Raw genomic sequence first — 24925 nt, forward strand, 5'->3', positions numbered from 1 at the left:
TCAACAGCTGAGAGGTAATGCTGCAGCTATATAGGAACATGGTCAGACCCCACTTGGAGTACTGTGCTCAGTTGTGGTCACCTCACTATAGGAATGATGTGGAAACCATAGAAAGAGTGCAGAAGAGATTTACAAGGATGTTGCAATGTTGCCTGATTTGGGGAGCATGCCTTACGAAAATAGGTTGAGTGAACTTGGCCTTTTCTCCTTGGAGCGACGGAGGATGATAGGTGACCTGATAAAGATGTATAAGATGATGAAAGGCATTGATCGTGTGGATAGTCAGAGACTTTTTCCCAGGGCAGAAATGACTAACACGAGAGGGCACAGTTTTAATGTGCTTGGAAGTAGGTACAGAGAGGGTGTCAGGGGTAAGTTTTTTACGCAGAGAGTGGTGTGTGCATGGAATGGGCTGCCGGCGACGATGGTGGAGGCGGATAAGATAGGGTCTTTTCAGAGACTCCTAGACAGGTACATGGAGCTCAGAAAAATAGAGGACTTTGGGTAACCCCAGGTAATTTCTAAAGTAAATACATGTTTTGTACAGCATTGTGGGCCGAAAGGCCTGTATTGAGCTGGAGGTTTTTCTCTGGTTGTATGACTGGAAGACTGCAAATGTCAATCTACTCTGTAAACAGTAGTTGTCATTTACTTGGATTTTCAGAGGGCATTTGATAAAGTGCCACACAAGATGCTGTTTAACAGGATAAATCCTCTGACATGGAAAGCGGAATCAGCATGAGCTCAAGAAATACAGCTACAATCTGCGCAAAGTCATCAAGGCAGTGAAACAACAATCCACACTCAATTCTCCATCATCAACACATGCAACTTATAGCAAGGTCTGCACACCATCGCAGACTTCAAAGCTAAACGCAGTGAAGTTTCCAATATCACTGCCTGTCTCCTAGAAAAGCTGTATCTTTTTTACGCTTGATTTGATGTCGCCAACGCTGAGCCCCTGCGGAGACCTGAAGCTTGGTCATCTCTAAGGCTGAAGCACACAAGTGTTTCCAATGAGTGGACAGTCTCAAGGCTGCAGGAATGGGTGGCATCCCAGGGTGGGTACTCAGGATGTGCGCGGCACAACTGGCAGGTGTGCTTACAGACATTTTTAATCTCTCCCTCTCCCAGCGTGGAGTGCCCTCCTGCTTCAAATCATCCACTGTTGTTCTGGTACCTAAAAAGACCAAGGTAACATGTCTCAACAACTGACATCCTGTTGCACTCACCTCAATTATAAGCAAATGCTTTGAGAGGCTGGTCAAGGACTACATCTGCAGCATGCTGCCACCCAAACTGGACCCTCTACAGTTTGCCTACTGACACAACTGATCAACAGATGACACAATAGCCACAGCACTTCACACTGTCCTTACACACCAGGAGAAGAGGGATGCTTATGTGAGAATGCTGTTCTTGGACTACAGTTCAGCATTCAACACCATAATTCCCTCCAGGCTCGACAAGAAGTTCAGAGACCTCGGCCTTCACCCTGCCTTCTGCAGCTGGATCCTGAACTTCCTGTCAGATTGCTGGCAGGTGGTAACAGTGGGCTCTCACACCCCTACCCTCTGACCTTCAACACTGGTGCCCCTCAGGGCTGTGTCCTAAGCCCCCTCCTTTACTTTCTGTATACCCATGACTGTGTCACCACCCACAGCTCCAATCTGTTAATTAAATTTGCTGACAACACTATACTGACAGCCTGATCTCAAATGATAATGAGGCAGCCTACAGAGAAGAAGATATCACCCTGTCTCCAGTCCTCCTGTAATCCTCAACCAGCTCCTTTGTTTTTAAAACATTGAGGGAGAGGTTGTTTCTTTGACACCACTGTGTCAGGATCTTTTTCTGGTTGGCTGTCAGAGACTAGTGGTGTACTGCAGTGCTCAATGTTGGGACTGCTTTTTATGTTGTATATCAGTGATTTAGATGATAGATTGCTTTTTTGTCAAGTTTGCAGATGATACGAAGATTGGTGAGCGAGCAGGTAATGTTGAGGAACCAGCTCGACTGCAGAACGACTAACAGATTAAGAGAATGGGCAAGATAGTGGCAAGTGATATACACTGTTGGAAAATGCACGGTCATGCACTTTGGTCGAAGAAATAAATGCTCAGACTATTTTCTAAACGGAGAAAATCCAAAAATCTGAGATGCAAAGGAGCTTGGGAGTCCATATACAGAACACCAAGAAAGTTGACTTACAGGTTGAATTGGTGTGAGGAAGGCAAATGCAATGTTAGCATTTCTTTCAAGAGTTCTAAAATATAAGAGCAGGGATGTGATGCTGAGGCTTTATAAGGCACTGGGTGAGGCCTCACCTTGAATATCGTGAAGAGTTTTATGCTCCTTATCTAAGAAAAGTTGTACTGGCATTGGGAGTGTTTTGAGGAGGTTCACAAAGATGATTCTGGGAATGAAAGGGTTATCATATGATCGTATGAGAAACGTTTGCTGGCTCTAGGCTTGTAGTTGCTGGAATTTAGAAGGATGATGGGGGATCGCATTGCAGTCCTTTTGAATGTTGGAAGTCCAAGACAGAGTAGATCTGAAAAGGGTGTTCCCCATGGTGGGGGAGTCTAGGACAATAGGGCACATCGTCAGGTTAGAGGAGCATCCATTTAAAATAGAGATGCAGAGAAATTTCTTTAGCCAAAAGGTGGTTAATTTCTGCAATTTGTAACCATAGATAGCTGTGGAGGCCACGTTGTTTGATGTATTAAGGCAGAGATTGATAGGTTCTTGATTGGACGCAGCATTAAAGGTTATGGGGAGAAGGCTGGGAAGTGGGGAAAAAATGAGGACGAGATAAAAAATAAGCCAAGATTGAATGGCGAAGCAGATTTGATGGGCCAAATTGCCTAATTCTCCTCTTGTGTCTTATGGTCTTATGATATGAAGATAGGTGAAATGGTAGGTCGTCCTGTGGAACCAATGCAATTGCAGCAGGACTTAGACAAATTGGAATAGTGGGCAGAAAAGTGGCAGATGGAATACAGTGTTGAGAAATGTATGATGCATTTTGGTAAAAGGAACAATAGTGTAGACTGTTATCAAAATGGGGAGAAAATTCAAACATCAGAGGTACAGAGGGACTTAGGAATCCTTGTACAAGACTCCCAGAATGCTAATTCACAGATTGAGTCTGTGCTAAAAATGGAAAATACGATGTTGCCATTTATTTCAAGGGGAAAAAAAGAGAGAATCAAAGATTATGGGGAGAAGGCCAGATAGCGGGGATGAGGAGGGAAAGAAAAAAAAGCATCAACTATGATCGTATATCGGAGCAGACTTGATGGGCCAAATGACTTATTTCTGCTTCTGTGTCTTAAGGTTTCTTGGTTAGGAAGTCCAACACCTTGTTATACTATTGTCCCATGGACTTTAGTGAACCAAACTCCTACGCCTTGGTCTAAATGCACAGTGGTGTATTTCAACCAGGGAGTAGGAGTTTGTTCCCTAAGGCTCGTGGGACAATGGTGTTAAATGCTGAGCTGAAATCCAGAAACAGCATTCTGACATAATTGCCCTAGTTTTCTAGGTGGATCAGGGACAGGTGCATAAGAGATACTATGACATCTGTCGGAGAGTGGTTTTGTCGGTGAGCATATTGGTGAGGTCCAGTGTGACAGGAATGGAGTTTTTGATATGTGCCATTATCAGCTGTTCAAAACCCTTCATGATGAATGGTGTCAATGCCACTGGGCTATAGTCGTTTAGTTCTAAATGTGTAGAGTTCTTTGGTACAGGGATGATGGTAGCTGATTGAAGGCATGTGGGGACAACTGCCTGGATATAACCATAACCTTCCATTCCTTTCCTGTCAATATACCTATCCAATTTTACTTTAAATGACAATACCAAACCTGCCTCTACAACTTCTACTGGAAGCTCATTTCACACAGCTACCACTCTCTGAGTAAAGAAATTCTCCCTCATGTTACCCTTAAACTTTTGCCCCCCTAAGTCTCAACTCATGCCTCTTGTTTGCATCTCCCCTACTCTCAATGGAAAAAGCCTATCCACATCAACTCTATCTATCCCCCTCATAATTTTAAATACCTCTATCAAGTCCCCCTCAACCTTCTACGCTCCAAAGAATAAAGACCTAACTTGTTCAATCTTTCCCTGTAACTTAGGTGCTGAAACCCAGGTAACATTCTAGTAAATCTTCTCTGTACTCTCTCTATTTTGTTGACATCTTTCCTATAATTTGGTGACCAGAACTGTACACAATACTCCAAATTCGGCCTTACAAATGCCTTGTACAATTTTAAAATACATCCCAACTCCTATACTCAATGCTCCGATTTATAAAGGCCAACATACCAAAAGCTTTCTTCACCACACTATCCACGTGATCCACCTTCAGGGAACTATGCACCATTATTCCTAGATCACTCTGTTCTACTGCATTCTTCAATGCCCTACCATTTACCATGTATGTCCTATTTGGATTATTCCTACCAAAATGTAGCACCTCACACTTATCAGCACTAAACTCCATCTGCCATCGCTCAGCCCACTCTTCTAACTGGACTAAATCTCTATGCAAACTTCGAAAACCTACTTCATTATCCACAACGCCAGCTACCTTAGTATCATCTGCATACTTACTAATCCAATTTACCACCCCATCATCCAGATCATTAATGTACATGACAAACAACATTGGACCCAGTACAGATCCCTGAGGCACACCACTAGTCACCGGCCTCCAACCTGACAAACAGTTATCCACCACTACTCTCTGGCATCTCCCAACCAGCCACTGTTGAATCCATTTTACTACTTCAATATTAATACCTAACGATTGAACTTTCCTAACTAATCTTCTGTGCGGAACCTTGTCAAAGGCCTTACTGAAGTCCATATAGACAACATCCACTGCTTTACCCTCGTCAACTTTCCTTGTAACCTCTTCAAAAAATTCAATAACATTTGTCAAACATGACCTTCCATGCACAAATCCATGTTGACTGTTCCTAATCAGACCCTGTCTATCCAGATACTTATATATACCATCTCTAAGAATACTTTCCATTATTTTACCCACCACTGACGTCAAACTGACAGGCCTATAATTGCTAGGTTTACTTTTAGAACCCTTTTTAAACAATGGAACCACATAAGCAATACGCCAATCCTCCGGCACCATCCCTGTTTCTAATGACATTTGAAATATTTCTGTCAGAGCCGCTGCTATTTCTACACTAACCTCCCTCAATGTCCTAGGGAATATCCTGTCAGAATCTGGAGATTTATCCACTTTTATTTTCCTTAAAAGCGCCAGTACTTCCTTCTCTTTAATCGTCATAGTTTCCATAACTTCCCTACTTCTTTCCCTTACCTTACACAATTCAATATCCTTCTCCTTAGTGAATACCGAAGAAAAGGAATTGTTCAAAATCTCCCCCATCTCTTTTGGCTCCACACATAGCTGTCCACTCTGATTCTCTAAGGGACCAATTTTATCCCTCACTATCCTTGCTGAGGGTAGCAGACACCAACAGAATCAACAAACTCATTCGTAAGGCCAGTGATGTTGTGGGGGTGGAACTGGACTCTCTGACGGTGGTGCCTGAAAAGAGGATGCTGTCCAAGTTGCATGCCATCTTGGACAATGTCTCCCATCCACTCCATAATGTACTGGTTAGGCACAGGAGTACATTCAGCCAGAGACTTATTCCACCAAGATGCAACACTGAGCGTCATAGGAAGTAATTCCTGCCTGTGCCCATCAACTTTACAACTCCTCCCTCGGAGTGTCAGACACCCTGAGCCAAGAGGCTGGTCCTGGACTTATTTCCACTTGGCATAATTTACCTATTATTATTTAATTATTTATGGTTTTATGTTGCTATATTGTCTACACTATTCTTGGTTGGTGCGACTATAACAAAACCCAATTTTCCCCAGGATCAATAAAGTATGTCTGTCTGTCTGTCTTTTGCTATTAATATAACTGTAGAAACCCTTTGGATTTATTTTCACCTTACTTGCCAAAGCAACCTCATATCTTCTTTTAGCTTTTCTAATTTCTTTTTTAAGATTCTTCTTACACCCTTTATATTCCTCGAGCACCTCATTTACTCCATGCTGCCTATATTTATTGTAGATATCTCTCTTTTTCCGAACCAAGTTTCCAATATCACTTGAAAACCATGGGTCTGGCAAACTTTTAACCTTTCCTTTCAACCTAACAGGAACATAATGATTCTGTACCCTCAAAATTTCACCTTTAAATGACAGCCATTTCTGTATTACATCCTTCCCATAAAACAAATTGTCCCAATCCACTCCTTCTAAATCCTTTCGCATCGCCTCAAAGTTAGCCTTTCTCCAATCAAAAATCTCAACCCTGGGTCCAGTCCTATCCTTCGCCATAATTATATTGAAACTAATGGCATTGTGATCACTGGACCCGAAGTGCTCCCCAACACATACCTCCGTCACCTGACCTATTTCATTCCCTAACAGAAGATCCAACACTGCCCCTTCTCTAGTTGGAACCTCTATGTATTGCTGCAAAAAACTATCCTGCACACATCTTACCAACTCCAAACCATCTTTTACAGTATGGGCTTCCCAGTCTGTGTGGAAAATTAAAATCTCCCACAATCACAACCCTGTGCTTACTAAAAATATCTGCTATCTCCTTGCAAATTTGCTCCCCCAATTCTCACTCCCCATTAGGTGGTCTATAATACACCCCTAAAAGTGTTACTACACCTTTCCCATTCCTCAATTCCACCCAAATAGCCTCCCTAGACGAGCCCTCTAATCTATCCTGCTAGAGCACCGCTGTAATATTTTCTCTGACAATCAACGCAACACCTCCCCCTCTTGTCCCTCCGATTCTATCACACCTGAAGCAATGAAATCCAGGAATATTTAGTTGCCAATCACACCTCTCCTGCAACCATGTATCACTAATAGCTACAACATCATATTTCCATGCTCTAAGCTCATCCACCTTTCTTACAATGCTCCTAGCATTAAAATAAATGCACTTAAGAAATTCTCCACCTCTTCCTCTGTTTATCTCTAACAGTACAAAGAACTTTACTGTCTTCTTTTTCTTCCTTCTCCCATACATCTGTTCCTACACTCTGTTTCCCCTCCCCCCCAATATCTAGTTTAAATCCACTGGAGCCTCTCTAGCAAATCTACCTGCAAGAATATTTGTCCCCCTCCAGTTCAGATGTAAACCGTCCCGCCAGAACAGGTCCCATCTTCCATGGAAAACTGCCCAATTATCTATAAATCTGAAGCCCTCCGTCCTGCACCATGTCTTCAGCCTTGTGTTGATCTGCACTATCTTACTATTTCTAAACCCACCTGCACGTGGCACGGCACTGGTAGCAATCCTGAGATTGCTATCCTGGAGGTCCTGTCCTTTAACTTGGCACCTAGCTCCCTAAACTCACCTTTCAGGACCTCCTCACTCTTCCTACCCATGTCATTGGTCCCTACATGGACCATGACATCTGGCTGCTCACCCTCCCTCTTGAGAATACTGAGAACTCGATCCGAGATGTTGCGGACCCTGGCACCAAGGAGGCAACAGACCATCCGGGATTCTCGATCTCTTCCACAGAACCTCCTATCTGTCCCCCTAACTATTGAATCCCCTATCACTACTGCTCTCCTCTTTTCCCTCCTTCCCTTTTGAGCTGAGGGTCCAATCTTGGTGCCAGAGACACAACCACTGCAACTTGTCCCTGGTAGGTCGTCCCCACCAACAGTATCCAAAATGGTATACTTATTGTTGATGGGAATGGCCACAGCGGTGCCCTGCTCTTCCTATCTATTCCCCTTCCCTCTTCTGACAGTCACCCAACTACCTGTCTCCTGACTCCTAGGGGTGACTATCTCCCTGAAACTCCTGTCTAGTTCTGCCTCTGCCTCATGAATGATCCGAAGTTCATCCAGCTCCAGCTCCAGTTCCCTAACACGGTTTGTCAGGAGCTGCATCTGGATGCACCTTTTGCAGGTGTAGTCATCAGGGACAGCTGTGCTCGCCTTCACTTCCCACATACTGCAAACAGAGCACTCAACTGCCCTAACTGCTGCCTCCGTTACCTACTCCTAAGCTTATTAGATTAATTAAAGGAGCTTATCCAACCTTACCTCACCTGGACTGAAGCTCATACTCAGCCTCTGCTCACTATTTAAATTCTCCGGCTGCCTCACTTTCACGCGCTTGCGCAGTTGAGCTGGAGAAGGGAGAAGTTCTGTATCACTTTCGCCAATCACCTTTCCAGCTGTTAGCTTCATCCCACCCCCTCCAGTTTTCTCCTGTCATTTTGCATTTCCCCCTCCCCCCACTACTTTCAAATCTCTTACTATCTTTCCTTTCAGTTAGTCCTGATGTAGGGTCTCGGCCCGAAACGTCGACAGTGCTTCTCCTTATAGATGCTGCCTGGCCTGCTGTGTTCCACCAGCATTTTGTGTGAGGTGTACACATTCCCTGACCTGCGGTGTCTGGCCTGGCCTCCTTACAGGGTTGACTCTGTGCAGAGTCCTTCTCACATTTATTGCTGTTACAGATAATGGCTGCTGACCTGGAAGTGGTGTAGCTTTTATGACTGGCGTTGTGTGTCTTGAAGCTTGCATAAAAGTTTTTTAGAGCTTTAGAGAGGGAGGTGTCTTTGGTATAGCCAACACTGTTCTTCCTTGAATAATCAGTATTGCTCTTTGGTGCCCAGCCACATGCGCCGGGGATCATTATCAGACAGGTGATCCTGAACTTTTTGTGCATTGGCGGTGTTTGCTTTCCTGATGCATAAGATGAGGTTTCTCTTGGCTGCTCTGAACTGTTCTATCTCCAGACTTGGAGGCAGTGTCCTGGGCTTTTAGTAGGGAATACACCTCTGCATTCAACCAGGCCTTCTGCTTAGGCTGTGAGATAACCATTCTTGAGCTAACTACACACTTACAGATGTAGCAGGTGACATATGAAACATACAGTATTCCTTGAGGTTTTTGTCTTCTCATTTGTGATGGCCTCCTTGAACATCTGCCAGTTAGTTCATTCAGAATACAAATAATGGGACACAGGCGAGTGGACAGAGCAAAACCAGATGCAGAAGGGAATCAGTGAATAGGGAGGATAAGAGTGTCCCTACTGCAAGCAGCAGTGTTGGGTGTGGGGGTAAAGTTTTGATGCCCTCAGTCATTTCAGTAACTTCAACTTTACATCAACATGAAGTATCTATACACCTTAATCCCTCATCAGGAAGGCCTTCTGGTTTTTTCTGGAACTAAGCTCCAACCTGTTCTATTTCATTAACTCTTATCTATTTGGCTGAACCTTTCTTACCCCATTCTCTTTCTATTCATCATTTTTGTTTTTTCCTACTCCCAATCGGATTCCACCTACAGTTCTCTGACCCATCCTTCTCTTGTTCTACTATATGCTGGCAAACCTTCTTCTTTCCCTCTCAATTCTGATGAAGTTCTTAATCCAAAATGTTGAATTTACCTTCCACTCAATCCAAAGCCAAAATATTATGCAAGAATTCATAGGCCTTTTCCTGACATGGCATGATCTGACACTGATTTCAGCTTGCAAGATGAAGTGCAATCCAATTTTCATTTTGTAATTGTTTTTTGAATTAGTCCATGAAATCTCTTTGCTACTTTAAAGTCACTTTTTTCTTGCTGTTTTGTATTTGAATCTTCTCACTAATTTTCAGCTGTAACCTATGGCTAATCAAGTTAATCTAATTATAGATAAATTCATTGTTGTAATTTTCAGAGGATGGAATGAGGAGGTTGTATTGTAAAGCTTTGAATGGTACTGTTGCAAAAGGATATCCTTTAATTTGGAAGCTGGAAGAAGCAACTAAGGAACTTATTTATTTTGAATGGAATAATTCAAAATAATGTGAACTGAAAACATTGGAGTAAAAATCAGAGTAATCATAACTTGAATTTTTATTTATTTTTGTGGAAATAAATATCTTTCTGAATAAATGACTCAAGTATTGCTCAGCTGATGTACCTTGATTTTATCTTCAGTTCCTCAACAATAGTATTAGCATTAGAAGAATTTTTGGTGCTAGAGCCACATATTCCATGCAGGGATATAAAGTGATAAGTACAGGGAGCACCCACTTTACAGGGAGGTTGCATTTTTAGAAAACCATTTGAATTACAATTTTTCATAGCACAAAGTCACTTCATATACCTGGGCATCAAGAAATAGGAGATTTTGTGTTTACTTAAATTCTTCTTTTAGTATCTCAAAAGTTTTGTGTGGTAATTTATGAATTTTGTGAAGGCAAACTTCTGTTACCCAAACTGCCATACCACACAGGTCTGACCTATGTTTCATTGCATTGGCAAATAGTCCAGCATTGAGTAATCTTTATGTATTGCTTCAAAAGCATAAATGGTGATAATTAGAATAAGTTGTGCTGCCAATAGATACAACAAATTGTAAGTTCCCTTTACGTTATACTGATAGGATGAAGAAAACAAATAAGACTTATTTGCTGTGGTCTGTAATCCATTTGATTGTTTTAGATGTTGCCACAAAAAGGTCACCAGCTCTTCCCCCCCGCCCCCCCACCCCAACCCTTACCGCCAAACAAAGCAGCATTCCAGGCACAAATTGAAATCGTGGTTAAATTTTGATCTGGCTGTGAAAAATAATGCTGTTACATAGCTGCAGTATTTCCACCCACCAAAATGCTTCTGGCAATTTGTAGACAACAGTGTTTAAATTGTATTGAAAGCACAATAAAGTTCCTTGAAATCAGTGCTATTTGTTTGAAGTTCAAACTTTTCTAAGTCATGAGGACCTATTTGGGGGTGCTTCAGGTTTGAAATCTCGCCTGAGGCAGATTCATAGACAAATTGTCTGGGAGTAATGTACATGATTATGATAGTTGATCATTAGCTTCAAATGTCAAGCAACTTCACTAGTTTTTCGACTTCAGTCCAAGATGATGTTTTCAAATAGGAGAATTCTAGTACACTTTCATGTCAGTTAGGTATGCAAAATATGTTGCAATGTACAGTGGATACTGTTTAATTACGACACATCAGGACCAGTACATTTTAGCCCAATTAAGCACCTGCTCCAATTAGCCAAAGTTTCATGGAAATAGTTAAAAAAGTATAAAAAGGACGATCTACTGTTTAACTGAGAAACAAATTGTGTATTTAAATGAAATACAGAACAAAGTAGAATACTACCAATAACACTACGATGAAGCTGTGTATTAGTTACCTCTAGTTATTGATGGAGGAATTCATCCAGTGTACACTGCCGTGTTCTTTTAATTGACCAAAATCAACAGTTACACCTAGTGTAGATAATGGACTGCCTTCATACAGTTTTTGACAATTGCATCCTTCAATTTCTTCATTATTCCTAACTTGTTGAAGTAGTGAAATTGTTTTAGTTTCACTCCCAGTTGTTTCTGGCATCTCCAAGCCTGACTGCTTGAAACTGCAGTGAGCAAAACTGTTCTAAATTGTCTAACTACTTATCTCTTGCCAACTATCAGCGACAAAAACCACTGCATTTTGAACAGAAGCACTTGCAACTGATGCTATTTAAAAACTGTTCACTCTAAACATGGCATAGTGTATATTAGCCATGCAAGTGCACACATCTGATGCTAGTTAGAAACATTTTGGCAACAGTCTGTGCCCCAGTTAAGCAACATTGTGTCCCAAATAAACGAAGGTGATCCTAACTATTTTCTTGATCTTTTTTTTCCTTGAGTGGTCTGAAATAAGTACCTGCCCCAATTAACTGAGGGCCCAATTAAGTGGAACTCACTGTACTACTCTGAAATTTATTTTACACAAGAACATAAGAAATAGGAGCAGGAGTAGGCCATCTGGTCCATCGAGCCTGCCCCACCACTCAATAAGATCATAGCTGATCTGTCCGTAAACTCAGCTCCATCTATCTGCCTTTTCTCCATAACCCTTAATTCCCTTACTATGTAAAAATCTATCTAACTCTATCTGAAATATATTTAGTGAAGAAGCCTCAACTGGTTCCCTGGGCAGAGAATTCCATAGATTCACCACTCTCTGGGAAAAACAGTTTCTCCTCATCTCCATCGTAAATCTTCTCCCCTGAGTCTTGAGGCAATGTCCCCTAGTTCTCGTCTCACTGACCAATGGAAACAACTTTCCTACTTCTATCTTATCTATCCCTTTCAAAATTTTGTATGTTTCTATAAGATCCCCCCTCATTCTTCTGAACTCCAGGGTGTAAAGTCCCAGGCGACTCAATCTCTCCTCATAGGTTAACTCCTTCATCCCTGGAATCAACCTGGTGAACCTCCTCTGCATGGCCTCCAAAGCCAGTATATCCTTTTCTTGCAGGCATTCACAGTAGAACAAAGAAATACATTAGAATCAATTAAAACCACAAATGAACGAAGAATGACAAGCAACCATTGTGCAAAAGAAGACAAACTGAAAGTACAATAAAAGCTAAAAATAAATAAATTGAGAGCAAGTTCTAGGAAAGTTAAAATCTATTAGATAATACATTTTGAATCCCAGCTAATTTAAATTTAGGAGGTAGAATCTTATACTTGCATGATTTTTTAGCTGTGCCATGCTCAAAATGTAGGCCCACACAGCTGATGGGTACTTTGAGTGCTTTAAATATGTTTGTATTCATAAGCTTGAATGTTATGGAAGTAAAAATATTTAAGACAGGCAAATCCTAGAAGTGTGGTCTAAATGCGTTAAAGTGCATGTCTTAGCAGGTCTGCAGATTTAATAATATTGAATAAATATAATTTTATTATTTTTCTCCTGTTTACATTGAAATTTTATGTGTAATATTTGAGATTAGTGTTAGGTAATTTATTTTAAATGTATGGTGAAGGATAGGTAATGTTACCTGATGTAATATAACTAACATTTCTTTTGTTATTGGTGCTGGTAATTCTGACATTACTGTGATTATCAAAAGATCTATTGGCATTAAATATTAATTACAAGTTTACAGAAATGTTCTATCGTATTGTACTATCTCTAATCAAGTTGTTAAATCAGTTCTCTTTCATGTTGACCCCTTTTACAGCTCATACACCAGACAACAGTTTCCTCGGATTTGTGGTTGAACAATATCTCAATGCCAGTGAGATCAGTCATCCAGATGATATCAAAAGACAGAATCAGTCCTTGGTGTATGGCAAAGTAGATCACTTTTGGAAGGTAAATACAACCATGTTTCCACACATTCAATAATGGCTTTGAATTACATTTTAATGAGATCATTGTTACATTACAATTCAATTAGGTAATCCAAACACAGCTCCATTCATTCATGGGTAATGTGGTTATTATTGTCACAGATAAAGAGAAACAGGGAAATTCCTTTGGCACTTTATAATCTTTGACTGGATCATCTCTTTATCTTCTGATCTTGAGGAACACAAATTAAATTTGGGAAACTTACCTTGCAAATTTAAATTTCAATCCTGCTTTTACCTTGGTGAATATATTTTAATTCTTGTTACCTGTGACATGGTGAAAGTATAAAATCTAAATTTAAGGCTTCCATTGTAGAACGTGAAATATCCTAAGATAAAATAATGTACCTTGCCTCTCACTCAACTTATAGATTAATACTTAATTTGAAATTGAATTGATAAAATAGTAGGTCAAGTATGTTACTCTTGAATTTTTTTTTCTCCCTGTAACATATTTGAACTTGTCGTATTTGAAAGAGAAGCTGTAGAGTTTTGCCTGATGTCTTGCACATTTGACAATGTGATTTTTTTAATAACAAGTTATCTGGTAATATTGTTGCATCTTGGAATTTGTCAGTTTATTGGTGTTTTCCACCTCACAGCATTATCCTTCACAATATATTTTGGCTTAAAGCACTTTTGGATATCTTGAAGGAGTTATAAAAGCTATAGATAGAAGTATTTAAAATAAAATAATGAGGGGGATAGATAGAGTTGACGTGGATAGGAGTAGGGGAGATTCAAACAAGAGGACATGATTTGAAAGTTGGGGGCAAAAGTTTATGGGTAACACGAGGGGGAATTTCTTTACTCAGAGAGTGGTAGCTGTGTGGAATGAGCTTCCAGTAGAAGTGGTAGAGGCAGGTTCAGTATTGTCATTTAAAGTAAAATTGGATTGGTATATGGACAGAAAAGGAATGGAGGGTTATGGGCTGAGTGCGGGCCAGTGGAACTGGGTGAGTGTAGGCGTCGGCATGGACTAGAAGGGCCGAGATGGCCTGTTTCCGTGCTGTAATTGTTATATGGTTATATGTTATATATAAGCCATTATATATAAACATGGAATCTGCAGCAAAGAGAAAAAGCTGCTTGAGGAACTTTTTTTTTGTTCGACTGTATTTCACTGATATCTTGGATGTGCCTTGTGCTGTTGGTTCTGTGTTTTGCACCTTGGCCCCAGAGTAACGCTGTTTCTTTTGGCTATATTCATTGGTATTCATGTATGGTTGAACTCAGGAGGTCAGGCAGCAACTGTGAAGGGAAATCAAGCACTGGTGTGTCATATCAAGGCCCTTCATCTGGATTGAAATTATAGAGGGGATATAATCAGTAGAAAGAGTTAAGGAAAGGGGTGGGAAAAACCTGGCAGTGGATTCACATGACAAGTGGTTGACTGGCAGATGGAATTAGTTGGCAGAGGGAAGGGTGGAGATGATGACAGAAACTGGAATATATAAGTGTTGAAACAAATGGCTACGTAATATGGAATAGATATATACTTTATTGAACCCAAAGGAAATTACAGTATCACAGTAGCATTACAAGTGAACATACAGGCAGTCCCCGGGTTATGTATGAGTTCCGTTCCCGAGTCTGTCTTTAAGTCGGATTTGTACGTAAGTCGGAACAAGTACATCCGGTATTATTTAGCGTCAGTTAGTCAAACGTTTGTCTTAGTATATAGTATATATTTTACCTTTCTGTGCATATAAAACACTTAAGAAATGTATGTATTCCAATAATTAAACCACTGCGTTGCTTAATAATAATTGTAGCTTTTATTGGGGCAGGGCCTTTCACATGCTTCATTATTCTCACTTTATCCTTTTAAATTGTTCCAATCGTTCACCGACTTTAGCCTAATGCTTTTCCAATGACCGATGGCATTTCACCTCTTTCCAAACGCTTTATTATTTCCACTTTATTTTCAACTGCGATTACTTCCCATCAACGGAACAGAAACACTGTGGGCAGCGGGTCCCAACCTCCGCTGGCTTTTGAGGTCCGCTGGGTCCTAAGGACCACAGCATTGAATTCCCCGGGTCCTAAACTCCACCGCACTGAGACAGGTTAAATGGGACAAGTGGGGGCTGTGCTGGGTGTGAGTACTGTATTTGATCCTCCACAATATTCCACGTGGGAATTTAAACTGGAGGTGGCAGTGTTTTTTTTTTACAAGGTTGAGTTGCGAACTCGACATCAACCCAGCATGGATGGTTCGGGAGTCACTGGATCGACATCAACCCAGCACGGGAGCGATCTGTCACTGGATCGACCTTGGGAACATCCGTTCTCGAGCCCAGCGCTGATCTCACTGCGCCACCAGTCAACCAGAACGGTGGGGGGTGGGGTCATGGTGAACCTTGCTAAGAAAAGTTTAAGCCAAATACAAAGTTACACACTCAGCACAGTGTCAACGGCAACAACTTAAAATGGCGGACGGCATCACGATCCGTCTTAAAATGGCGCACGGCATTCTCCTTCCTTGGTTCGTAAGTACGAGTTGTCCGTAAGTCGGACGTTTGTAACTCAGGGACTACCTGTATATACAAATATTAGAAGAGAAGCAAGAAAGAGTAAAAAAATAAGTTACCCCAAACATTCTAACCGGAGGGGGACATCACTTCCTGGCTATAGATTGACTCATTAAAAAGCCTAATGGCCGAGGGTAAGAATAACCTCATATAGTGCTCTGTTAATGAAAAGGTGCTCTTCGGTTCAGCCAAAGTGGCATGCAGAGAGTGAGAAACGTTTTCCAAAATTGCCAGGAATTTCCATCGAGTCATTTGTTCCATCACAGCCTGCAGCGTGTCTGGTTTGACTCCTATTTCAGAGCCAGCCTTTCTAATCACTTTATTGAGCTATGTTGATGCCATTGCCCCAGCACACCACCACATAGAATATTGTACTGGCAACAACAAACTGGTAGAACATGTGAAAGAGAGGCCTGCATACTCCAAAGGACCTCAGTCTCTTCAGGAAATAGAGGTGTCTCTGGCCCTTCTTGTACACAGCCTCTGTGTTGGTGCTCCACTCGTCGACCATCCAGGTACATCCACAAGTACATGTAGGTCCTCATCACATCTATGTCCTCACCATCAATTGTAAAAGCAAGCAGTGCAGGCTTAGTCTTCCTAAAGTACATCACCATTTCCTTAGTTGTACTGATGTTGAACTGCAGATGATTCAGCCTGCACCATTTGATAAAGTCCTCCATCAGGACCCTTTTTTCATCCTCCCTCCCTCCCTTTATACAGCCGCTATTGCTGATAAAAAGGGAAGGTGAAGTGTACAACCAAATAAGAGAAGAATGGTTGATAGATGAGAAAGTAGGGGTAGGGAGAGTGGGAACAGAGAACCCAATGAGAGGGCTATGGATGACAGGCAGATGGAAGAGGAAAGAAAATAGGTAATAGGAAGATGGGTGGCAGTGGTGAAAATGGTAGGATCTGGATAGATCAGAAGGAGAGAGAAAGGGATGTAAAGGGAACAGTTCAACTGATATTGGAGAATCCAGCATTTATGCTGTTCAGTTGTTGACTCAACAGCTGTGGGGAGAATGTGGCCTCTGGCTGAAGACCAAGATGGCAGTCTACAGAGCAGTCGTCCTGACTTCTCTGCAGTGTGGCTGTGAAACATGGACCTCGTACCACAGGCACATCAGGATGCTTGACCAGTTCCACCTGCGATGCCTTTGCAAGATCATGGGCATCTCGTGGCAAGGCAGAAGTGCTACAAAGGGCCGAGAGCTCCGGCACAGAGACATGGATAATTAAGGCATGGTTTTGGCATGTGGTCCAGATGGAAGACAGGTGCCTTCTAAAGATGGTATTCTTTTCCGAGCTGGCACATGGCACCAGAAAGCAAGGAGGCACCACAAAGCACGAGAAAGACTGTGTGAAAGTGTCCTTGAAAGCATGCAATATCCTTGTGACTGGTTGGGAGGCTTTGGTCAAAGACTGCAACACCTGGCGCCTGGCAGTCTACAAAGGCACTAGCACATTCGAAGAGCAGCGGCTGAAAGATTTCGATCAAAAGTGCCAGGACTGTTAAGAGAAACAGCCCGACCCTTCAGTGGCTGTAACATGCCCGACCTTTGGGCACATCTGTGCCAACCCACTTTGGGCTTTGCTGTCATCAGAGGCATCACTGACATAATCATCATCATCATTGTTCTCGACAGACTTCCAAGAAGACACTGGCAGAATACGTGGTGCTATTTTTCTAATTTGTTTGGTCACAGTGGTATAGAGGAAGCTGAAGACAGATAAGTCAGAATTGGAAGGAGAATGAAAAAGCCTGACAATGAAAAGTCCTTTGCTGACAGAGTGCAGGTGCTTACCAAGTCTGACTTTGTGTCACTGATCCCATTGATCATGATGAATGTAACATAAAAGATTAGATGTGCACTTGAATCTCTGTCTCGCCTGAAGAGCTGTAGATCCCTGAATGAAGGTAAAAGAGTTACATCTATGGTTACAGGGTAAAGTACCTAGGGAAGGGGAGGAATGAGTGTTCGAGTCATGAAGAATGTATTCCCCATGCAAAGCAGAAGGGCACAGGAAGGGGAAGTTGTGACTGGTATTGGGATCGCATTATATTTGGCAGAAATATCAAAGAATGATTTGCTGGAGTCTGCATGGATGAAAGCTATCCCTGTTCTTCCCTGGGGGAGATGGGACTGCGAGCAGCAGGAGATGCCAGTGAGGAATCCATCAATAACAGTGAGCTGGGAGGGGGAAGAAGCCACATTTCATTAAAATGAGGACATTTCAGATGTCCTGGAATGGAAACCATAATCTCAAGAACAAATATGGCAGAGATTGTACAGCTGAGAGATAGGTATCTTGTGATTCCTAAACTAAGAATGGAAGGAAAGGGTTTTACAAAAACTGAACAAGGATTTAGATTGGTTAAGGTATCCATTTATATTCTGTCAGAAACTTGAACCTAAATTATAATGACAATATTTTCAATAGATTTGAAATATTGATTTCACTTCTGCAAAGTAAATTTGATGGCTTGACACTCATTTAAAAAATGGCCACATATCTCATTTTTTGAGAGCTGGCACCAACTGAGACCCTGACGAAGGGTCTCGGCCCGAAACGTCAACAGTGCTTCTCCCTATAGATGCTGCCTGGCCTGCTGTGTTCCACCAGCATTTTGTGTGTGTTGCTTGAATTTCCAGCATCTGTAGATTTCCTCGTGTTGACCTAAAATACAGCCAGTTTTCTCTTAAGTCTGTTCAAAGTAGATCTGAAAATTCTTGTGTCTTAGAGCTCGTTGTTTTAAATGCAGATTCACAACAGTAATGAATATAATGTTGGAAATTCACTGGTTTGTTTTCCATTCATTGTCTATTCCAAAATGTGTATGTCAGATCCAATTCAATTAACTCTTCTGAAAGTAATTAACTGAGTTCAATCAAATGAGCAGTGTAATCTTTAAAGTATTTCCACCCAGAAAGATTGCACATTTCAGAGGAATGGAATTAATTCATCCAAACTTCAAACTGGAAAATTATCCAGAAGTTAAAATAAAATATCATCATCAAATATTTGTAAAATTTTCAGATGAAGCAAGAAAAAATATTTGATTGAAATATTAAATTTGCTAAAATAAGTTTTCTCTACATTTGTTTATTAAACATAAAACTAATTACCTTTACTGGATGGCATGAAGTGACAAGGTTTAAAAAATACTTGTGAAGGTAAGAATATGAGCATATTGCAAAAGAATGCATGGCTGGATATTTTTTGGTAGGATTCAGATATTACAACCATTGGGATTTTTTCTGAGGCAGAGTTGGTCTGTACAAGAGGGACATGTTAAACCTGAATTAGAGGGTGTCTAATATCCTGGCAGATGGATTTGCTAGGATGGGTTTAAACTAGACTGACAGTAGTTTGGAATTCCAAGTATCAAGAAGACAAATAGAGGCTGAAGATAATGCAGAAATCAGTGACAGCAAGTTAAATAGGTGTGACAAGTAGGAGAATGGCATGGACTGAGGAAAACCCATTGGATTATATTGCATTTATTTCAATGCAGGAGATCTTGCAGTTAAGGTGGATGGACTTAAGGCTTGGATAGCTTTGTGGGAGTGGGATGTTATAGGCATTATGGAACATGACTAAGGGAGAGACAGGATTGGCTTGATAATCAGGTCACAGTTACTTTGGCCAGGATAGAGGCAGAAGAATTCATTAAGGGAAATATCACTGCAGTAGTCAGAGATGAAATTATTGAAGGATAATTCAGAGAGGTTTTATGTACAGAGCTGAGAATTAAGAAGGTCCTGTCCAAGAGAAGATAGGAGGCATTGGTCAAGTAGTGTCTCTAGGATTAGGTGACTCCCTTGAGAAGTATAGGGGATGCAGGAATGTACTCAAGAAGGCACTCAGGAGGGGAAAAAAGGGATGCATGAAATAATTTTGGCAGACAAGGTTAGGAAAATCCAGAGTGATTTTATATGTGTATTAAGAGAATAAGGACTATCAAAGACCAAAGCAGACGGTAGGAGATGGGTAGGGTTTCCTTTTTTTTTTACTTGAAGACTTTTGAACTCGAAAAATAGACAGGGATAGTCTGCATTATGGTAGAGATGTTGCTGGATGTCTTAAAAGGTATGAATGTAAACAAATCTGCAGGACCTGACCAGGTTTATCCAAGAACAGTGGTGGGGAGGTTGAAGAAGACATTTTGGGAGCTTTGGCTGAGATATTTGCATCATTGTTAGCCATAGGTGAGGTGCTAGTATAATGGTGGGTAGGAAATGTGCCTTCATCACAGAGGGTGAAAATCCTGAGAACTACTACAGACTGGTAGTCTAAAATCTATAGGTAGGTAAGTTGCTAGAGAGGATTCTGAAGGATAAGATGTGCATACTTCTGGAAAGATGTGTTGATTGCAGTAGTCAGTATAGCTTTGTGCATGAGGGATCATGTCATACAAACAAGTTTTTTGATGAGGTGTCCAAGAAAGTTGAAGACAAGGCAGTTCACAGTGAATGGCAGGACTTTGGGTAGTGCTGAGTACAAATACATGGTTTATTGGAAATAAGTAACTGGTAAACAAACCACACTTAGAGTATTGTGTTCAGTTTTAGTTGCCCTACTATAAGAAAAATGTGATTAAACAGGAAAGAGTGCAGAGAAGATTTAGAAGGGTGCTGTCTGGACTTTAATGACTGGATTACAGGCAATGACTGCACATGCTATGGTCATATTTCTTAGAGTGCAAGAAACTGAGTGGTAATCTGTGTAAAATCAGGAGGAGCAGAGATAAGTCGAGTGCACTCTGTCTCTTTCCCAGAGTCGAGCAATGAACAACTAGACGGCGTAAGTTTGAGATGAGAGGGGAGAGTGGCAATTTTTCTTTTACACAAAGTGGTATCTATTAAGTATCAGCTGCTAGAGTAAGTGGTTGAAGGAGCTAAAATATCAACTTTTAAACAACTTTTGGACAGGTACATGGATTGGAAAGGTTTAGAAGATTATAGGCTAAATGCTGGCAAATGGGACTAACATAGATTGGTTGCCATTGTCCAGTTGGGCTGATAGGTTTGTTTCCATGCTGTATGACTATTTGATGACATGAAGTTCCGAACAGAAGCAGGCCTCTTTGTCCCTCAGCCATGATCGACCTTGTAACTTTATAGTGGATATGGTTGTACCTGAACTCCACAATCCCATCTACCCTCAGTAACTTCTCACCCCATTGCATGTCAATGATCTATCTATCTGTCCTTCATAAAAGATTCACACTCATGAAGGGGAGAAAGAATCTGTCTCATTTGTCTTCAATTGGTGGCTTCTACCAAACTTTTAGCAAGACAGTGGTGAATCTGTGGAATTCTTTGCCACATGTAGCTGTGGAGACCAAGTCTTCTCTATTTAAGACAGAGGTTGAAAGATTCTTGATTGGTCAGGCCATGAAGGGATATGGGGAGAAGGCAGGAGATTTCGGCTGAGAGGAAAACTGAATCAGCCATGGTGAAATGGCAGAGCAGACTTGATGGGCCAAAATGGCCTAATTTTGCTCCTATATTGAATGGTGCTGTGGTCTAAACCCTGTCATAAACACCCTGGATCTTGTTTTTCAATTGGTCTCTCTCTACTAAACCCCAGTAGATACAAAACTAACCAATCCTTTCCTTGTTAGCAACTTTCCCATTCCAGGTGTTAATCCAATAAACCTCTGAACTGCTTCAAAGGCGTTAGCACTGTTGCTGAATAAAGTGACTAGTACTGTACACAATACCGCTAATGTGATCTCACCATTGTCCTAAATAACTGAAACGTAACTTCTCTATTTTTGAATTCCTTTCTCACGGAAAGTATTATACTCTGTTAGATTTTCCATTTACCAGCTGTACCTGTGCTCTGCCCTGTTGCGCTACGACATCCTCTTTTATAGTGATGGCTAGATCCCTTTTCCTTTGTAACATGTTCCTCTAAATAAGTTATGCCTGATTTGGATGAATTATAGTTATGTGAGATAAAAATTAACATTTACAAACTTAAAGTGTGAAACTTCATGCTATGGACTTGACATTCCTTTGAAATAGATTTTTAAGTTTGATCTAAATATCAAATATATCGAATGGCAAATTGGATATGTCTCTAAATGTTTGGTGTTGAGCATAATGGAGCTGCTTACCCTTGTTACAGCAAGTTCTCCAGCAGGAGTAAAAATTCAGTCTGTAGTTTAGCAAGACTTATTATTTTCTGAATGATGTTTCCTAATTTATTTTATCTGCCAATGTAAAATAAGCTAATTATTTTTCATCTGGTTGCTTGCAGGATAAAAGATCTTACTTGGATATAATTCACACATACACAAAAGTCCATGGCACAGTTCATGGAAGTAGCACAGTCCACATTCCTAATTACGTGAAAAACCATGGAATTCTCAGTGGGCATGACCTTCAGCTTCTTCTACGAGAAACTAAGGTGCAAAATATGATGCTTTATGTGTAGCTGACATTTTGATTTGGCAAAGGATGTAACATTAAGGCTTAATATCCAAATGATCTACTGCTTCTGCTGTTGTATATTAAATTCTAGCTGTTCTGCATAGGTTAAAAATATAATATAGAATATAGATAAAGAAGATGGTTAATCTGAGCCCACTTGGATTTTTTGCCAGTAAATCAGCGTTCACTATCTTTCTGCACCATCTTGCAGTGTGTCTCCTCACTTAAACAACTGACCTTCTGAATTTATTGACGTAATGGTTATAACAAAAATTTGCAGATGAGTGAAGATGTCTGTCTTGATCTGCTGCCATCTTGTTTCTCATCATTTACCCTGCCCAGAATGTAATAGTAATTTAGTTCTTATTACTAAATTACATGTTAAGTTGTTCTCCCTCTTTTACATCCAACAGCCCCCTTAAATGAACTATAAATATTTGATGCTCTGTTTATTCCAGGTTTATTTTTGCTGTGGTAGGATTCTAGGTTTGTGGCCGAGGGTTTCAGTAGTCCAGTAACTAAACCTCTGTAGTAGTGTATAAATTTCTTTTGACATTTATTCTTGATAATGTGTTTCTCTGAAACTTATGTCCTTCACAAAACAGGAACTTTACGAAAATATTTAACATCTTATGGTCTTCTTTTTACAGTTATTTGTTGGTCTTGGTTTTCCATATGAAGGACCAGCTCCTTTGGAAGCCATTGCAAATGGATGTGCATTTCTAAATCCACGCTTCAATCCACCTAAAAGCAGTAAAAACACTGAATTTTTCAAAGGAAAGCCAACTCTGAGAGAGGTGAGCTTATCTTGAGATTTGGAAGTTAGGGAGAAAAACAACTTTGGGATATTGGAGGAAACCTATGTTCTTGTAATCGTTCTATAAAGGCAGCAATTACTTAGTAATTGTACATTTGGAAATTTACATGGCCTTGGCATATAATTTAAGTATTCAAAAATGGCCCAAACATTGGTGTCAACTCAATGAAATCAAAAGCCCTTGTTGTTATTCCAGTGCAAGTGCCACTCCAATGAATGAAGTAACAGAAATTTAGGTTGACTTTGCAAAAATGCCATCTTGCTGGCCGACTCTCCATTGATGCATACATAAATACAAATTAAGAACAGTAGGTTACTCCATCACCTTAATACCCAATCTGATTATAACTTTGCCTCTACTTTCCCTTTTACCAGTCTTAATCCTTCAGCCCAATGATAAATGAGTGTTTATTTGCCTGTCCCATTATACTGCTGTCATTGTCCTTTGGGGAGCAGAGTTCTAAAGAATCTCAACGTTCTGAGAGAAAATATTTTCACCTCATTTTTATGCAAAAGGGATTGAATCTATTGTTAAACAGTTGACTGCCCAATTCTAAAATTTCTTGAAGAGATACTTTCCTCTCTCTCTATCCACGTGTCAAGACCGTTTTAGCTTACTTCCCTAAACTTCAGTAGTTAGAAGCCTGATCTGTTCAGCCTTACAAGACAAAATACCATTTCCAGGATTCAGTCTTGTAAATGTTCACTGAATTGCTTCCAATAAACTAATACCCTTCCGTAAATAAGGAGACCAGTACTGTGTGCAGTACTTTTGATGTGTTTGTTCTCACCTACTGCCTTTACAGATGAAGCAAATACTTTCATATTTGATTCCTTTCTTGATAAATAATAATGTTGTTGTTGGCTTTCCTAATTACTTGCTGTTTTAAGCACTCACCTTTTGGGAATCGTCCTATGTTACCCAGATCTCTAATACCTCAGTGCTGTGCAAAATCTCAGTAGATAAGGTTCTTTTAATTTTTCTTACCAAAAGAGGAAATATTACATATTCCAGCATTGTTCTATTTGTCAGATCTTTACCTGCTCACTTATTCTCTCATGACTTCCTTGGATCCTAATTATAACTTATTTTCCTGCACCTTTGTGTTATCAAAAAATATCCTATGAAGTTGCAGTGCTTTCACTGTATGTACAAAGCAAACTCAAGACCAAAAATTATGTTAAGACTAAATACTTTTTCAATGATGTAGTTGTCTTAGGTTTTAATTGCTGGAGATTTTCTGCATTGGATTTGGAGGGGGAGAAAAGTCTCTTCAGCATGAAAAAAAAGAAGAACCTTTTCCAGGTCATCTGTATATGTTCTGCCTTACAGCATCATTTTCTGAGTTTGATTTGATGTTGTCTTTGCCATTCTAAATTAAATTTCCTTGTGTGTACCATGTGGTGTTAATTTCAGAGTACTTAAGCATGATTGGTTATAAAGATAAAATGCTGGTGGAACGCAGCAGATCAGGCAGTTTCTATAGGGAGAAGCATTGTCGATATTTCGGGCCGAGACCCTTAGTCCTGAATGTCGACAGTGTTTCTCCCTATAGGTGCTGTTTGACCTGCTGCGTTCCACCAGCATTTTGTGTGTGTTGCTTGAATTTCCAGCATCTGTAGATTTCCTCGTGTTTGGTTATAAAGATGTTCAGTTACTTGTCCAGTTCTCTCTGGTACCTGATTTTTTTGTAGAGGCCCAGGGCCATTTCTGCAGGACATAATACCAAGTAGGAAAGAACACAAAATACGAACAGGGCTAAGGTATTCAGCCCCAGCTCCTTCTGTGCCATTCCTCCATAACCTTTAATTCCTCAATCTTTCTATATTTATTTTTTCACCTTAAATGTATCTAATGGTCTTGGTTTGACCATCCTTGGG

At 40.6% G+C, this 24925-nt stretch overlaps 1 protein-coding gene across 4 annotated transcripts in view; it reads left to right on the top strand.

Moving 5' to 3' along the window:
• Positions 1–24925, top strand: part of mgat5 (alpha-1,6-mannosylglycoprotein 6-beta-N-acetylglucosaminyltransferase) — a 220700-nt gene that overhangs the window by 179908 nt on the left and 15867 nt on the right. For all 4 annotated transcript variants that reach the window (XM_073047601.1, XM_073047602.1, XM_073047603.1 and 1 more), the window contains 3 exons: positions 13076–13209; positions 22055–22204; positions 22878–23024. In XM_073047601.1, coding sequence (XP_072903702.1) covers positions 13076–13209; positions 22055–22204; positions 22878–23024 — 431 coding nt within the window. The remainder of the gene's footprint in view (positions 1–13075; positions 13210–22054; positions 22205–22877; positions 23025–24925) is intronic.

The sequence above is a fragment of the Hemitrygon akajei genome, chromosome 5 (genome assembly GCF_048418815.1).
Source record: "Hemitrygon akajei chromosome 5, sHemAka1.3, whole genome shotgun sequence".
Classification (NCBI taxonomy): domain Eukaryota; kingdom Metazoa; phylum Chordata; class Chondrichthyes; order Myliobatiformes; family Dasyatidae; genus Hemitrygon; species Hemitrygon akajei.